Raw genomic sequence first — 18,712 nt, forward strand, 5'->3', positions numbered from 1 at the left:
AAACAGATTCCTGTAAGAACCTGGGATGTCCGGTAGAGCAGTCAGGGAGAAAAGTCAGTCATTGAGGGCTCAAACCTGAAATGCTGGCAGCATCAAGAACACACATCAGCTGGAAGCGTGTGCATTATAGCTGCAACCAAAGCAGGCATTTTTCTTCCCGCTCTGAGTTGGGATCTCTGCAGATACAACAGATGGCCAGAGTGTTTCCATGTTTCAGCCACGAAGTGAGAGGGCAGCGTGTCATTCGCCAGCCAGGCACTTACCCATCCGTCAGGGCCACTGCTATAAATGGCTACTTTTCACATTTGGGTTCCTGCAGCTTTCATTTCCATTTAGGCTCACACATACCTTTACCTGTGTTGTAACGTGTGGGGTGTTCATTGTCTCCTTGTCCAGATTGCTAGCCTGTTTGGTTTTTTAATTAGCTGAGGAGCACAGTCTAAATGGAAAATTGCTTTCTGAGATCCCTGTGCTCTGGCTCCATGCTGTGAGGGGCTCCCTGTAATTAAACACGTTTTAAGAGTTGTTCTCTTGCGTATGTGCTGTAGCCGTCAGTGCCCTTCCCACTAGCTGGAGAGTTCTGTTTCAGGCCTTGAGACTTCAATATCAATACTAGGTATAACTAAAAGGAAATTTATATATCAGTTAAGTATGGGGGATTTTTTCCCCCTTTGGTAGTTGGGGAAAAGAACTCGGTGGGAAAGTAAATTTTACACTTTTTAGGTTCAGGAGGATGGCAGAGCATTATGGAGGCACTGAGAGGAACCTGGACAGGAAGTCAGGAGATGAGGGGCACAGATGTCAGCAAAATCCCGAAGTCATCATTCTCAGGTCCTGGTCCCCATAGTGAGAATTCCCCAAGTCCCCTCAGAGATCTAGAATTCATTCTAGAATTCTAACTTTCAAAATAAAGTATCCATATTTAAAAGTTGCTGCTGCAGTTTTAGATGCTACACAGGCAGCTCATTAGAGCTTGGACATGAAGGGTGTGTCATTGGGGTTCCTGCCTTTGAGGGATCAGTTCACCAATAATTAACAAAGGAGAAAGGAAGCCTTTATGAAGTTTTTGCCTAGAGGCTAAAAATAAAAATTTAGAGTAATGGTCCCTAATGGTCCCTTTAGAGAAGGTCTGACATACTATGTAGAATGGTGTGCTCTTCTCTGCGTCTTTTCTGAAAAAGATTTGCAGTTCTTTTCTAATCAACATCTGGACAAAATCTGGGGGCATGTAGACGTCTGAGACCAAGACCATGTAATAGACATCATTCATTAGGAAAAACTAGTGGAATTAAAATCTACTGTTCAGGTCCTGTTATTACAAGACACACGGGCATGTGGTAAAGCTTGATTTAATCACTTCCTGCTAGGCTAGATCTGGCAGAGAAGGAAAAAGACTAGGATGAAAAGAAAGACAAGAAGAAAATCCCTATAGACAAAGAGCCACGCATACTCAGTCTCTATTTTTTGCACAAATGTCCATTCCTGTGTCCCATAACCTAGGTCTTCTTCTGACCCTGTCTTCTCTATGTTCTATAGGAGAGCTCATTTTTTTTTTATGGATTTCTGCTGCCAGGACTCTCCCCAGACCTTGGGCCATCGCACTCTTAACGCCTTGCCCTGTTTGGCCAAGCTCTTGGAGCCACCCTCTTCTTTTAAGTCCTAATTTCTGTTTAGGGTGTGTGAGAATAGAAAGCACATGGGATCTGGGCATAGCTTGGGAGAACTCCAGAGTTGCAGATGCGGTACTCTGGCTTCCTTCTCTGGACAGCGGGTACAGCCAGAGTCTTGGAAGTCTGGCTGTAACGAGGTATGCGGACAGTGGGGCTGTTTGCAACAACCTTCACATGTTGTTTCCTCCTAAGTTTGTAACTCACTGTCACCTGCATCCTCTCCTGTGCTGAGGTTACCTTTCCTTTACCCCACAGGCTTTTAAACCTTGAGGTCAGCAGGGCAGTGGGTCAGCAAGTGTATTTGGTAACATGCATTTGACTTCATGTGTAGTAGGAAATAGATTAATTAAAGATGTTGACGCCATCTAACACTAAATCTCATGAAGCCTCACAGGGCACCGAAGTACCAGTCCATACGGCATATAGACAGCCACGTGCTTCTGAGCATTTTGAAGGCAATTTGCTTGGCTATGTATTTTTAAATTGTTGTTATCAGAGCACCCAGGATTGTCATGCCTTCATGGAGTTTCTGCCAGAGGGATTAGTGTCATTTCTGGGCCCCCACCAGAATTCCGTTGAAGCTATAAGTAGTCATGCAAAGTCGTAGGTTAAATGATTTGGGAATAAAATGTCATTTGATGTGACAGAAATGAACCCTCGGAGGCCCACACTTCCTTTGGGACTCGCTCTCACAGTTCTTGTGTTAAGTAATTTTATTAACGGAGGCAAGGAGGGGCATGAGGTGACAAGAGAAATATTTTTTTGCTAACATTTTAATCCTAATCACAAAATTTATTGTGTGTGGCTTTATATGCATTTGTAGCTACGAAGCCATGCAAGAGGATGAAAGTAAAAATGAGAATGCCTTGTTTTTCTTCCCAGGTGTTATTTAAAGCATTGTATGAATTGTCAAAAAGATTAATTGTTGTTGCTTGCAGCTAAACAGATGATAAATTTTAAAATTATATTATTACTGTGTGTCAGCTTAAAAGCTCTGTGTCCCAAGTGTGTCACCTTTTTCTGTTGCTGTTGACAAGGTTCACATTTTATAGCACACCGCCAGAAGGTGTTGACATATATTCAGATCACTGATTAAATGTTTTTAAAACGTGCCACTCAGAAACTAACCCTGATGTTCTATGAAAGAGTCATTTTGGGGAGTAAGATTTTTTTTTCCCTCTTCTTCATTGATATGGAAGAGATTTTAAACATTGCCATTAAAAAAAAAAAGCCTCATGTGGTTACATTTTCCTATTTTAAAGTGAAAAGAAAGAAAATGTTTTTCAGCATTCTCGTTTCTTCTCCTTCACAGGAGGGAAAGCAACAACAATGGTGTAAAACTACCTCGAGGAAGGTGCTAAATGGCTACTTGTAAACACTCCTTGTTGGGTTCGGGGACCCCTGATGTAGGAGAGTCAGGGTGGGTCTGAGATGGTGTGGGTGTGGTAAAGCCCAGTGTTGTGACTCCTTCGTGGTTCGAGATGCTGTGACAGTCCTAATGCTGCAAAGTCTACCTGCAGACGACTACTTACACAGCTGCTGAGCAGTGCCGAAGCCTGTCTGTTCCTTTCCATGCTGCAGTGCTGGAAGACACTGCTGGTCACTGCGTTTTGCGTTTTGTGGATGGAATGGGCTGCCCTTTGGACCAAAGGCTTCAGTGAATCCAAATGTATATTTGTTACAGTGATAAACATAAGTCCCCATGAATCAACATTTTAATGCTTTTTCTCTTCAGTGTTTGTGGGACACTGTCAGTAGGTGCTCTGGTTTCTGAGCACAGCACGAAAAACTTTAAAACAAATGATTTATTATTCATTATGGAAAAGTTGGATTTTTTCCCCCTCCCTGATTGTCAAGGTTCCTTTGTCTAGGTCAGTTTTGGAGTGTGACTTTTTCCCGCTCAGTACAGAGGAGGCTGACATTGCTTCAGTGATGTTGCAGAGGATGATGTAAGATATAAAGCCCATGTCGATTGTCACTTCACCCCAGCATGGTGCAAGCTTAGAGATGTTTCTGTGACAGTTTTGGGTGCCCTCACGGGGACCAAATGATCCCTGTAACCAAAAGTATATAGGAGGTTGCAAATAGGGAACAGCTCATGGCTGTAAAGTTACACAGCTGCCAGTTACACAGCATCTAATGCATATCAGGGACCCTGACCACATCACACATATGGTGTCATTAAATTCCAACAACATAACAGCAGCTATGCGACGATGTGTGTTTATCCCCATTTTAACAAAGGAGTAAAGCAAGACTCCATCATATTCCTGTAAGTGGCAGCCAGTGTCTGAACCCAGGTATGTCAGATCTTAGAGCCTCTTTCACATTCATCCAATAGCTGTTTATTGGTAATCTATTTAGTAGATACTGTTTTCATCACATCTGTCTTTTTAATCTTATTTATCTTAATTTACTTATTTTGGGCTTTAAAAAAAATTGGTTCATCATTAAAAAACAAAGCCTCATGCAGAATTCCCTGCAAGTTCAGGATAAAACAGTATTCTGAGAGGCACCTGGGTGGCTCAGTCAGTTGGTGTCCAACTTCAACTCAGGTCATAATCTCATGGTTCGTGGGTTCAAACCCCATGTCGGGCTTTGTGCTGACAGCACAGAGTCTGCTTCAGGTTCCCTGTCTCCCTCCCTCTCTGCTCTTCCCCCACTTTCATGCTCTCTCTCCCTCTCTCAAAAATAAACATTAAAGGGGCGCCTGGGTGGTGCAGTCGGTTAAGCGTCCGACTTCAGCCAGGTCACGATCTTGCGGTCTGTGAGTTCGAGCCCCGCGTCGGGCTCTGGGCTGATGGCTCAGAGCCTGGAGCCTGTTTCCGATTCTGTGTCTCCCTCTCTCTCTGCCCCTCGCCCGTTCATGCTCTGTCTCTCTCTGTCCCAAAAATAAATAAACGTTGAAAAAAAAATTAAAAAAAGTAAACATTAAAAAATAAATAAATTAATTAAAAAAACCCACAGAAACAAAACAGAATTCTGAAAGCCTTAAGGCTTCCTACCTTAAAGAAGGGGTGAGGGGAAAAGATTGTAAGATGCTCCTGGAAAATAGCCCCTTGTGGCTCCATCTTGTTTACTTTGGGCACGTGGAGATGCCTCTAGAGCGTTTGAGTTTATGTGTAAAGACTTTGCTAGGTTACCCAAGTTGCTGATAATGTGGGTTGTCTTCTTAGAGGTGAAGTGAGGCCAGAGATAGAGGGTGGCTGAGAGGAATACTTTTCACCATTGAACTCTCTGGTACCTTTCTGGAACCTTGTGAATATACTATCTTTTCAAAAGAAAAGGACACTTTCTGTTAAGAAGCTATCTCAGGTAATTTAGTTGAAAATTTCACTGGACCTGCACTATCATAAAAATGTCACGAGTTCTAAATTTATTGTCTTATTTTTGTGGGTTGCTGTAACACCCAGTTTCTGTTTGTACCCTCATCCTTCACTTCTCAGGGCACCGTCTCCATGGGGCGTTCTCTTTAATTGACCATGGCCTCTTGGTATACAGTCAGGTGCTCTTTCATTTCTTCCCCTCACCTCTTGTTTTTTATTTACTGTGTGGATCTTTTTGGATGGCATTTGTTTCATGGGTTCTTTTCTCCATAAAGGAGATACGTTCACAAAGATATCTCTCTTGAGTGTGTGTGTGTGTGTGTGTGTGTGTGTGTATACACATGTATATACATACACACATATATATATGTGTATGTATATACATGCGTATATACGTATATATGTGTGTGTGTGTGTGTGTGTACACACACACACACACATATATATATATATACACACACATACTCTTTTATGTGAAGCATTTGTTTCTTCCTCAATAACTCATCTGGGTTTAGAGTAGAATGGAGAATTTGGCATCCCACTGGTTGGGAACTTTCCTGCTTTTCCGTCAACAGGCATAAAACACTTGTGCATTTATGATAATGTGTAGCATGCATAAAGCTATGTGAAATAAAACCAAAGGTTATGTGTGTAGAAATACTCCTGTGTTCATAATTATCAGTAACTTCCAGTGAAAGCAGTGGCTGTAAAGGATAAAAGCACCTGTGGACATTACTTATGTCAATACTCAAGCCACCACTAAGTAAGTAAGACATCTTTATGCTGTTGATGACATTCAGATCTTTTCTCTCCTTCTCTGGAAAATTCACAATGTGTCCCTGACAAATTATACCCAGAAAAGCAAAAATGTAAAAACCATTTCGGAACTTTGTGTAAATTCAGTGTACCATCCTCCAGGTCTCTTGCCTGGTCTGCATCTTGAGAGGCCCCTCATTGAATGGCTGCAGTGATTATGAGGTTGTGGGGGTTGAGTTATGACAGAATTTTTGGATTCTGTAATTTTGGATTATCTGTGCCATGTTTTTCTGAGACAAAAACTTACCTACCAATGGAATTTCATTGTGTGGAGGGTGATGTGGAGGAACTGATTTTTCTTGGGCATTCAGCATAAAGACAGTTGACGAAGGGACAGTCTCATATAGTCAAGTTCAAATCTCTTATGATGTTATGTTAGACCAACACATCACTAAATTGATCACGGACTTATTTTCCCCTCCAGCACTGGAGAAGATAGATCTCCATTTCTTCATCTAAGTGTGAGAAAGAGAAGGTGGCTACATTTAGAGTCAGAGACTCCAGGAAAATGCATATTTTGAAATCTGGTTTTAAATACAGGCTTCGCACTAGCTCCCCACACAGGATGAGAGGCTCAGAAGACCTGAGAGACTTTTATAGACTGATTTACATCTTTCTTCTTAGGGAGTTAAGTGGCAGGCGGAGCCAAGCATACTGTTTAAAGTGTTTCTGTTCCTCTTTAGATTTTTTTCTTCCAAGTGTACATAGTTGAATTTGAATTTGAGTACTTTAAAGTGCAAGCATGACATGATTTTTAAAGAGAGGTGTTGCCTTGATTTTTGGAGTAATGATTTTGAATACTCATTTACAGTGTTATATTTTATTTTTTTTATTTTTTATTTATTTTGAGAGAGAAAGCACGAGCAGGGGAGGGGCAGAGAGAGGAAAGAGTGAGAATCCCACTACCAATGAGGAGCCCGATGCAGGGCTCAAACCCACAAACTGTGAGATCATGACCTGAGCCGAAATCGGATACTTAACTGACTGAGCCACCCAGGTACCCCTACAGTGATATGTTTTATAATAAGACCTTTAAATATTTAAACACTGGTTTTTAAAAAACATTCTGTCTGTACTGGCAGTTTATCATGTTGCTGTTGAAGTAACAGTTGACCTTATATTAGGGAGTTGATAAAGCCTGATAATATGCATAGTTGCCCAAATTGTGTTTTTCCCAGGCTAGCTACTAAAATCTCATCTTTTCACTTACATTTGAAAATCATTTCGGAATTGTTTCGTTAGAATTGGACACACACAAATCATTAATGCATGTGTTTTCCGTTGCCAAACACATTCATTTGGACTCTGAAGCCTGCATTCTCTTTACAGGTTAAATTCACCCTAGATTTAAGGAAGCTCCTAGAAACCTGGGTGCTTTGGACAATAGCTCTACTTTACTATGGAGAAGTTCTCAACTACCACCAAGTTTGTTTATTCCCCATTCATGTACATTCATTCATTCATTCATTCACTTGGCATTAATTTATTGCTATCTGAATAGGTGGGTAGAACCCTGTCTTTTTTTTTTTTTTTTTTAAATGCTCTACACCCAACGTGGGGTTTGAACTCAGGACCCTGAAGTCAAGAGTCACATACTCTACACACTGAATCTTCCTGGTGCCCCTAGAACGCTGTCTTTATATATAAGGAGTAAAGGATAGTAGTCAGCATGTTGGTTTACCCTGCCTCAGTTTCAGATTTCTGGCCTCCAGAACTCCAGAACAACATTTTGTTGTTTTAGCCACTAAGTTTATGGTACCTTGTTAGGGCAGCCCTGGCAGATGAATACAGATGACAATATCATCCTTAGCCTTCTGTGTTTCTCATTGGCTTGAGAACCGACCTCTATTTCCTGGCCAATGGGAAATACATGTGCTCCTTTTCAGCTTGTGTTTCTTTTCCTTCTTTCCTTCTTTCTTCCTGAAATAGCATGGAAAAAAAAAATTCCTAGCAAGAACAGGTATGCGGGAAAGTTTCCTGCCCTTTCATTCCTGTTTCTCTTCCCAAAAGCTATAGTTGAAAAGTTTGTTTTCTGTCTTACCACGTTTCTTCTCACCTTCTTAGCTTGATTTTTCTTTCTTTATAAGATCATAACCTCTTGTAAATTGTTAACTCCTAGAGATTGCCTACCCCTCTCCTAAAGTCCTGACAAGAGGTGGGAGTTTATTTGGTAGGCTTATGTGTGACTTCTTTTGATAAAAAGGAAATGCAGCAGAGGCACGTGGAGGGGAAGTGCTGGGAGAGATGATGGAGTGCGTGGTGGGCATGCTCAGAGTGTGATGAGGCACATGAAGGGGACAGAGCGTGATGGGGCACGTGAGGGGCACACATAGGGTGTGATTGGTCACGTGGCAGGGGCATGCAGAACGTAGGTGAACACGAGGGGGTGTGATGGGACACATGGGGAAGGTGCTCCAGTGGGCTGTGCAGGCGGTAAAGACTGGCATTGGGGCAGGTGATGGGATGCACCCAATGTGATGGGGCACATGGAAGGGTCGGGCCATGTGAGAGAAAGCAAGGGGTGGGGATGTGTGGAACGTGACGGGGCACATGGCCAGGAGGCCAGAGCGTGGTGGAGCACGTGACAATGACATGTGGAGCGTGCTGGGGCACCTAGACCACGTGAGTACATGATGAGGGTGTGTAGTAAGGCAGGTGGGGAAAGTGAAGGGAATGGGACAGGCAGGAATTGAGGATTGGCAGTGGGGCTCAGGATTAGGGGAAGGGCAGAAGCACCAGAGCACGTGTCTGGAGCAAACTGTTGAGGTCAAGTCCCCAGAAGCTGCCTGTTGCTGGAAGGGTCATGCCTGGCAGCAATGGGTTATTTCCACCGTCTTCTCCTTTTCCTTCCTGGGGAATTCACTATTATTTTTTTTAAGTAAGCTGTGCGCCCAAGGCAGGGCTCAAACTCAAGGCCCTGACATCAAGAGTCGTGTGCCCAACCGACTGAGCCAGCCAGGCACCTCTGCTCCTGAGAAATTTAGCCACAGAAAGACTTTGGGGTCAAACTGCCCAGTGTCTGAGAAAACAAGGTTGTGTCCTTCACTTTCCCGTCACCGAATCCAACATCTGCTGCCACGTTGTGCAGAGGCGAACCGCCTGGGATTCCACCCCCTTCTGCCGGTTCCCTGGGTCCTTACACTCTTTGCCCCCTCAAGGGCCTGACTCCTTTGAGAATATCCCGTCTCTTTGCATCGGTCTTGCTGTGACTACCGAATCCTTTCTTCAGCTTCTCTGTGTCCTAAAATTTCCCACCTAAAAACAAATATGCCTCCCTTTGTCCCACATCTTACTCCTGCTACAGGTGGTTCCATTACTACTCTCCACAGAAAAGCTCTTCAAAAGTTTTACAAACTGTAAACTCTTCAACTGTTCTGTTTCCAGCCCCTCACCCTCCATTTTCTCTTGAGCCCACTTCAATACCACTTTCTCCTTGCTCCATGCCACCAAGATTGCACTTGCTGCCAAACCCAGCAGACACCTTTGTCCTCAGATGACTGGATTCTTGTCAGCATTTGACAAATTTGGCTTCGGTGACCTTTAAACGCTTTCTTCTCTTGGCTTCTGTATCAGTTTCCTATCGTTGTGGTAATAGGTTCCCACAAAACTGGCTGTTTAGAGGTAACACCTATTTATTATCTCTCAGTTCTGTAGGTCAGAAGTCTGACCCCGGGCTCACTGGACTAAAATCGAGGCATCAGCCTTACTGGAGTCTCTGGGGAAGGATCCACTTCTAAGCTCATTAAGGTTGCTGGTAGTCCAAATCCTCACAGCTCTAGGCCCGAGGTCCCTATCCCCTTGCCACCTTAACCTTTAGAGACCTCTCTCCAGTCCTGGCACACAGGATCCCCACCCCTCAGAGTTAGCAACCTCGTGCTGAATCTGTCTCAGGCTGGGAATCTTCTTGTGTCCTTTGCTGCTGCTGTTTCTGTCTCTAGCCAGGGAAAGTTCTCTGCTATTAAGGGGTCATGTGATTAGGTTGGACCCATGGAGATAACTCAAATCCATGACCATAATTACACCTTCAAAGTCACTTTTGCCATGCAAAGTAACATTCACAGATTCTAGGAATTAGAGCATGGGAATCTCTGGGGAACCATTCTGCCTACCACACCTTCCTGGGCACCAATCTGATTTCCCTCTTACCTCACTGGCTGTCTCTCCTCAATCATCCTCCTCTTCCTGACTTCTACACAGGGCCCTGCCCTTCTCTGTTTTTAATCCCTAAAAGATCACAACATTCCCACAGGTTTAAATATGTGGTGTACTTACACAGGTGGTATATTCCTGGCCAGCATAGATCCTCTCCAGGCTTCTGTGCCCAGTTGCCTTTAACAGCCCTTATCAAAGTGTAGTCCCTAGATACTAGAATCAGTATTGCCTGGGAATTTGTTAAAAATGAGAATTCTTAGGGCATCTGGGTGGCTCAGTTGGTTAAACGTCCTACTCTTGGTTTCGGCTCAGGTTATGATCTCATGATTTGCGAGTTCGAGCCCTGCATCTGTCTGCACTGACAGTGCAGAGCCTGCCTGGGATTCTCTCTCTCTGCCCCTCCCCTGCGCTCTCTCTCTCTCTCTCTCTCTCTCTCTCTCTCTCTGTCTGTCCGTCTGTCTCTCTGGTTTGCCCTCTCTTTCAAAATAAACTTTTTATTTTTAGTTTGTTTTTTTTTTCTTAATGTGAATTCTTGACCCCATCCCTGTACTCCTGAATCGGAAATTCTGGAAGCAGGGCCCAAAAGTCTGTGTTTTAACAAGCTCCCCAGGTGAATCTGTTGTTTGCTGAAGGCTCCGGATCACTGGCTACTCAGTCACTCCACCTGGATGTCAAGTACCTGACTTTGGATTCTCTCTCCTACCTTCTTTACCTTCTCTGTATCAGTCTTCACCATCCATCCACCCAGGTGCTGAAGCCACTGTGATCTGTTATCTGCACACTGGCCAGAGTGATCTTTTAAAAATATAAGTCAGATGACTCCCTTGCCTTAAAGCCCTCTAATAGTGCCCACTGCCCTTGAAATTAAATCCAAACCTTTGCCCTGCTCTCCAGGGACCTCCCTGCCAACCCCTCTGGTCGCCTCTTCTGGTGTTCCCTCTCACTACCATCCAGGTATCCAGGTCTCCTCTATAGTGTATCTCATAAATACCGAGTTCTTTCCAGCCTTAGGGCCTTTGCACTTGGCTGTCCATTGCCATGTCTGCCCTCCCGCAGTCTTTCAGGTGCCTAGCTTTTTTGCATCCTTCAGGTCTCAATTCATCCATCCCTTCTCAAAGACATTGCCCTGCCCCTTTCCAATGTACCTTTCACACAGCCCACCGTTCCCATCCCTCTTTCTCCCACCATTCACTTTCTGCTTAGCATTTAATACTGTAGTATTATCTTGTTTACTTATGGCCTTACTCTGCTCCTACCACCACTACACTATAAAGTGCAAAAGGACAGAAACTTGTTTGTCTTGTTCTCTAATGACTCCCTAATACCCAGCTGAGTGTTTGACACATCACAAGTGCTAGGTAAATATTTGTTGAATTAACAAATAAAATTAGCTTTCTACCTACCTTTGCCAGAACTTGGTCTTGTTTTCATAGGGTAGAGATGACCCCACTGGCAGACGTGGATGCCTAGGCCTGTGGGGGTCATGGCCTGCTGGTCTAGAGCTCCTTGTTTCTTAAAAAAAAAAAATTTTTTTTTTTAATGTTTGTTTCTGAGAGAGACAGAGGGAGACAGCGTGAGCAGGAGAGGGGCAGAGAGAGACACACAAAATCTGAAGCAGGCTCCAAGCTCTGAGCTGTCAGCACAGAGCCTGACACAGGGCTTGAACCCACAAACTATGAGATCATGACCTGAGCTGAAGTCGGATGCTTAACTGACTCAGCCACCCAGGCACACCAGCTTCTTGCTTCTTCTTTTTTTTTTTTTTAATTTTTTTTAACGTTTAATCATTTTTTGAGACAGAGAGAGAGCATGAATGGGGGAAGGTCAGAGAGAGAGGGAGACACAGAATCCAAAACAGGCTCCAGGCTCTGAGTTGTCAGCACAGAGCCCGACACGGGGCTCGAACTCACAGACCGAAGTCAGACACCCAACCGACTGAGCCACCCAGGCACCCCGCTTCTTGCTTCTTAATACTCCTAGAGATCCTCTTCTACCTCTGTCTTTTCCAATCAGTAATTTTCACCACACTCCTGTGATGTGCATTGTATGTGACAACCATAATATTTATTAGCTGTATAACAAAATGTCATTGACCTTTGAAACATTTAAAAGACTTTATATTAAAAAGTTCATAATTTGGAGGCACCTGCATGGCTCAGTCAGTTAAGCGTCTGACTCTTGGTTTTCTCTCAAGTCATGATCTCACAATTCATGAGATTGAGCCCTGAATAAGGCTCCAAGCTGACAGCATTGAGCCTGCTTGGGATTTTCTCTGCCTCTCTTTCTGCCCCTTTCCTGCTCATGCGCACGCATATTCTCTCTCTCTCTCTTTCTCTCTCAAATAAATAAATAAAACTTAAAAAAAAAAAGAGTGTTTTAAAAAAAAGTTCAGGGGTGCCTGGGGGGCTCAGTCAGTTGAGTGTCAGACTTCAGCCTAGGACATGATCTCACTATTCATGGGTTCAAGCCCTGCCCTCAGAGCCTGGAGCCTGCTTCAGATTCTGTGTCTCCCTTTCTTTCTGACCCTCCCCTGCTCATTCTCTCTTTCTCTGTCTCTCTCAAAAATAAGTAAACCTTAAAAAAAAAAGTTCATAATTCAATAATACTGAGTAAAGGAAGTCAGACACAGAAGAGTAATTCTGTAATTCTGTTTATTTGAAATAAAAACTACACTTTATCAGATAATCTGTGATTGCATGAGTCAAGCTAGTGGCTGTTCCTGTTAGGGTGCTTTGGGGAGTACATGAGGGTGTCTTCTGGGTGCTGGAAATGTCCTGTATCTTTTTTTAAAGTTTATTTATTTAGAGAGAGAGAGCGAGAGCAAGCAGGGGAGGGGCAGAGAGGGAGGGAGAGAGAGAATCCCAAGCAGGCTCTGCACTGTCAGCACAGAGTCCAGCATGGGGCTCAAACTCACAAACTGTGAGATCATGACCTGAGCTGAAATCAGGAGTCGGATGCTCAACCGACTGCACCACCCAGGTGCCCCAAATGTTTTGTATCTTGATCTTGAGAGTATACATGTATAATGTGTACATCAAGTGTATGGTTAAGATTTGTGTTACCCTATGGATGTTTTACCTCAAAAAAATCTAAATAAGTAAATAAAAATACCTTCAAAAAAGGGCAGGGGGAGGAAGTGTAGATTGGCAGCTGTCTGAAGGAAGTGATGTGAAAGATCTGGGAGAGAGTCCCCTTACTGCACTGCAGTAGCTGACTTCACTCTGATCTACCTTTAAATTGGGAGGTTGGGTTTTTCTTTGTTTTTTAAAGAATCTGGAGATTGGACAGTGTTTCTCCTTCCCCTCCAGAGGCCCAGAGCAATGTGGCCGGGTGCATTCTGGACTGGGCAGCACTAACATTTGTTCTTCCTAGGGACCGTCTGCTACTTTTCTCTGCCCCAGTGGAGCTGGGGGAATAATAAAGCTGTTATTATTTATACTGCACAGCATTTTTGTCAGCGGTCTTTGTCATTGAGAGTTGTGAAGTTGGCGTAGGACATGAGGGAATTTGTGAGTTTTTAATCTGGGTAGAAGAGAGGTAAAGGGGTTTATTTTCCAGGATGTTGCTTTTCCAAACACTTGCAGTTTTTCCCACCCCTTCTCTCGGCCCCTTCCTGAACTGTGTCCTTTCACATGCATTTTAGTGACCTCTGAACTCCCTGCCTCCAGCCCGTGTCTCCTGGCCACTGCTGCCACCCTTTTGATCTGCCTTTTCTTGTCAGTACTGTCACCGTGGCTCCCAACCAGTGTCCCTGCCACCAGGGAATGTATGAAATCCTCCTATTTACTTGTCAGCTTTCTCTATGGTTAGTCTCTAATATCCCTCTGACTTAAACATCCTGTTGTTTGAGGAAAAAAGAGTAATTGTTGGTCTCCAGAAGTACAGACCTTGACTCAGATATCACACCTGGCTCCATCTCTGACTGCTGCACTTGGAAAGGAACCTTCTTCCTGCCTCCCTAACTTCCTCAAATGAGGAGTTGTTCTTCCTCTCCAGTGTCACTGCCTCCGCCTTCCTTCCTTCTCCTTGGGGACTCTTAGGACACCAGTTTAGCCCTTCTCTCTCCTGTTTTTTTTTACTTCCTGCCCCAATGCCTACGAAGAGATTCTATACACATTTCTGTCAAAAATGAAGTGAAACATGGACTTTGCTTCATGTCCACTTCTTTAAGCCATTGGCATGTCTCTCAATTTCTCTTCATTCCTAATGTCTCTGAGGAGTTGTCTGTACTCACCTTCTCTATATCCCCACTAAGTGGCATTGAATTCTCAGTCCATTAGAACATCTGTATCTCATCTAACGCTGCACCTGTCCCCTGGGGTTTTAAATGCTTTCAGAATTGCCGAATCCAAGGCCCGATTTTTATTAAATTTTTTTTTATTTTTATAATTTAAAAAAATATTTATTTTTGAGAGAGAGAGCATGAGCAGGGGAAGGGAGGAGAGAGAGAGAGAGAGGGACAGAGGATCCAGGTGAGCTCCAGGCTGATAGCAGAGAGACCAGTGTGGGGCTTGAACTCAAGAACCATGAGATTATGACCTGAGCTGAAGTTGGATGCTCAACTGACTGAGCCACCCAGGCGCCCCAACCAAGACCCCATTTTTAATCCTAATACTCATTTTTTTTTAATTTAAGTTTATTTATTTTGAGAGAGAAACAGAGTCCATGAGCTGGGGAGGGGCAGAGAGAGAGAGAGAGGGAGAAAGAGAGGATCCCAAGCAGGCTCTGTGCTATCAGCAAACTAAGATCATAACCTGAACCAAAGTCAAGAGCCAGATGCTTAATTGACTGAGCCAGCCAGGCACCCCAATCCTCAGTTGACTTGGATTCTTGGTGTTGTAGATCGTGCCCACTTCTCTAAACTTTCTCCACCCTCTCCCCCATATTGAGGATGCTAATCTCTGTAGGTTTTTTTGTTTTCCAACATTCCTTCCTGGTTTTCTAAAAGGATTTGTTGTTCTTCATTGGACCCTAAAATCCTGATACTGCCCTTGATGATGACATTCTCTTCCTTTATGATGGTCTCAGAATCTTCTTTCAACCTGGATGTTTGTACAGCTCTTCAAATTTTGTATATACCAACCTGATTTCAGTATGTTTCTCAAAAAATCTCTTCCTAAATTTGGGTCTATAAAATGGTGCAGTTTTAGTGCTTACCATGTTGTGTTGTGATTTATCTCTTTGCATGTCTGTCAATCCAACTAAAATTTGAATGCCACAAAGGCGAGACTTAACGTCTTTTTTTTACAAAATCTGTGCTTGATTGTTGCTAGTGTATGGGAATGCTGCTTGATTTTTTTTAATGTAAATTTGCATTTTCATGAAGTAATACAAGACTCAGAGTTTCTCTATTGAGTGCTCTGCCGGCTTGTTTTTGGTCTTTATCTTTCATGTTAGTGACTTCTCATCAAATGTCTAGTGATCTGTGGGTATTAGTCCATATTTAAGAATGAGGAACTTAAAAATTTATGGGGAGTTCTTTGTGGGTGCTAACGGATGGACTTCATGTAGAGTTATCAGATGGGGACCTGCCACCTTCACCAGGGGATTGCCTGTCATCAGTGTCTGTGAGGCCTCTGTTTCTCACAGAGGAATCTTCCAACCTCTGACTTACAGGAGTAACCTGGCTGCCAGCATTGTGGGAGCCAAGGAGGAAGGGCCCTGAGGAATCCTCACCATTCCGTATGCTGACTTGCACTTGGTCCAGTTTTTACCTCCATGACTGACTAACTCCTCATTGCTGGGTTTTACAGCCACAAGTTGGAAGCTGTTTTGGTTCAATTTCTCCAGAGAGAGTTCCTTCCTCTCCTTTATTAGGATGGGAAAGTTAGTAGGGGCAGGGTCTTAGTGCTTACACAAATTTACAATCTGTTCAAGCTCACAACCCTGCCTCCAGAGGTTCCAGAAACCTCAGTTCCTAAGCATTTCCAGGGCTGTTACAGAAAGACACTTGATTTTTTTGGCCTGCCACCCACCCCTCTTTGGCCCCAGTACTTCAGGCAGTTGGTAGTTAGCTTTTCATCTGCTGACTCACTTTCCATTTTCCACATTTGTTGACATCTTTTTTTTTTTTTTTTTAACATTTATTTATTGTTGAGAGATAGAGACAGACTGCGAGCAGGGGAGGAGCAGAGAGAGGGAGACACAGAATCCGAAGCAGGCTCCAGGCTCTGAGCTGTCAGCATTGAGCCCGACATGGGGCTCGAACCCATGAACCGTGAGATCATGACCTGACCTGAAGTTGGACGCTTAACCAACTGAGCTACCCACGTGCCCCTTGTTGACATCTTTTAAAAGTGGTTTCTTCCATTACATCTGGTCCTGTGGATTCATACTCCTCCCCTTCAGTGTGGGTTCTTGAAAGGAAGTAGAGATCTGGAATGTTTCTGCCTTTGATTTTAGTATTTTGATTTAGTAACCAGCCAACTTTATGAACATTTATTAGTTTTCAAAAAATTATGTTGTTTTTTATTGTTGGATTTTAGGAGTTCTATATATATTCTGGATATTAATCCCTTATTAGATATATGATTTGCAAATATTTTCTCCCATTCTGTGGGTTGCCTTTTAACTGTTTATAGTATCTTTTCATGCACAAAACTCTTTACATTATTGAATTTGATAAATGATTTTCCTACATCTTTTGAGATGTTCAGAGTATTTTTCTTTTCTAAATGAAGTGAGCTATACTAATATACTTGTTAATGTTAAGTCATTGTTGCATTACTGGTATGAAACAATTTTTTTTTTTAATTTTCTTGATTTGGTTTGCTAAAATTCAGGAATTTTGCATTTATGATTTGAGACTGGTCTGTAATTTTCTTGTATTCACCTTCTTTGGTTTTTATACTCTCTTCAAATATGTTGGGAGGAATTATTGATGAACTTTCCCTTATTCTATTCTGTGAAATAGTTTGTATAAGATAAGAGTTTTCTGGGGGTGCCTGGGTGGCTTAGTCGGTTGAGCACCCAACTCTTAGCTTTAGCTCAGGTCATGATCTCACAGTTTGTGAGTTCAAGCCTTATGTCAGTCTCTGTACTGACAGTGCAGAGCCTGCTTGTCCCTCCCCTGCTTGCTCTCTTTCTCTCTCTCTCTAAAAATAAATAACTTAAAACCTTAAAAATAAGATATGAATTTTCTGTTTCTTAAAGGCTTCTTAAAACTTGCTAGAAATTATCTGTACAACTTTTATATGTATCTTGACTATTAATTCAATATGTTTAATATGAATTTTTATTTAATTTTATTATTTATTTATTTTTATTAATTTTATTTAATTTATTTAATTTTATTTAATATGATTTTTTCAGGTTTTCCTAGTTCTTATTGAGTCCCTTTTGGTGCTTATATTTATCTAGGAAATTACTCATATTGTCTGTTTTCGAATTTACTGCCACAGAGTTGTTTCTAGCATTCTCTTATTCTCTTCTGCACCTGTAGGTTTAGGTTTTGGGTTTTTTTATTTCTAATATTATTTATGCCATCTTTTAAATAAATTTTTTTCTTTTTTTTAACATTTATTTATTTTGAGAGAGACAGAGAGTGAGCATGAGCAGGGGAGGGACAGAGAGAGGAAGAGAGAGAATTCCAAGCAGGCTCCACACTGTTAGTGCGGAATCCGATGCAGGGCTCGATCCCACAAACCGTTGAGATCAGGACCTGAGGCAAAACCAAGAGTCAGATGCTTAACCAACTGAGCTCCCCTAGGCACCCTTGTGCCGTCTTTATTTTGATCTGACAGAGTTTTGTTTATTTTATCTTTTCAAAGTATCAGTATTTTATTTTGGTGATCTTTGATTAATTTTCACTCTTATTTTTATTATCCTGTCTACTTTCTTTGAATTAAGTCTTTTGCTCTTTAAAAAAAAAAATCCTGAGTAGAAAAGCTAACTCATTAATATTTTACTCTTTCTTTTTTATTTATTTTGACTATTTACAAAAGTTTATTTAACAAAGAAGTTCAGTATGAAAATGCACATGATCTGATTTTTATATTGTAGTAAAACAGGTGCTATGCAGAGGGGACACGTGGAAACAGTTGATTTCTTCTGGTGAACACAGCTATTGTTTATACTCCGTTCCAAGGCCAAGGTTTCTAACATGATGATAGTATTTCTTCGAATTATCACCATTCTGGTATTGTTCTGTTGCCCACTAGTTGCCATCTCCACACATTCATCTATCACAAGATTCATAAAGGGATTGAACTCCCACAGTATTTCCTGGACATGTTTGCCACCATTTAATTTCAACGATAATTTCTTGTCTATAAGTTTTTTCAACTTGGGCGGGTGACTTTTTCTCATGGTGTCTACTCCACAAACTCAGAGGCACCTCCAAATGGAATTTGTGACGTCCTTCACACTGCTACAGTGGGCCCCTATTCTCTCTCTTTTTTTTAAGTTTATTTATTCTGAGAGAAGGAGAGAGAGCATGAGCGCACACACACGATTGGTGGAGGGGCAGAGAGAGAGAAAGACAAAAATCCCAAGCAGGCTCTGTGCTGTCAGCGCAGAGCCCTCTGTGAGGCTCGATCTCACGAACTGTGAGATCATGACCTGAGCTGAGATCAAGAGTTGGATGCTTAAATGACTGAGCCACCCAGGCATCCCCTTCTTCTTTCTTTCTTCCTTTCTTTCTTTCTTTCTTTCTTTTCTTTCTTTTCTTTTCTTTTCTTTTCTTTTCTTTTCTTTTCTTTTCTTTTCTTTTCTTTTCTTTTCTTTTCTTTCTTTTCTTTCTTCTTGAGA

The 18,712-nt window shown here is 42.4% G+C and overlaps 2 protein-coding genes across 2 annotated transcripts in view; one reads left to right on the plus strand and one right to left on the minus strand.

Annotated features, from left to right (window-relative positions):
- Nucleotides 1-18,712, plus strand: part of CLYBL (citramalyl-CoA lyase) — a 266,697-nt gene that overhangs the window by 81,886 nt on the left and 166,099 nt on the right. The window lies entirely within an intron of this gene.
- On the minus strand, nt 17,909-18,337 carry LOC109497201 (small nuclear ribonucleoprotein G-like). The gene has a single exon (XM_045039647.1). The coding sequence runs from the start codon at nt 18,269-18,271 to the stop codon at nt 17,909-17,911; it is 363 nt and encodes a 120-aa protein (XP_044895582.1). The 5' UTR covers nt 18,272-18,337.

Source organism: Felis catus, chromosome A1 (genome assembly GCF_018350175.1).
Source record: "Felis catus isolate Fca126 chromosome A1, F.catus_Fca126_mat1.0, whole genome shotgun sequence".
NCBI lineage: Eukaryota > Metazoa > Chordata > Mammalia > Carnivora > Felidae > Felis > Felis catus.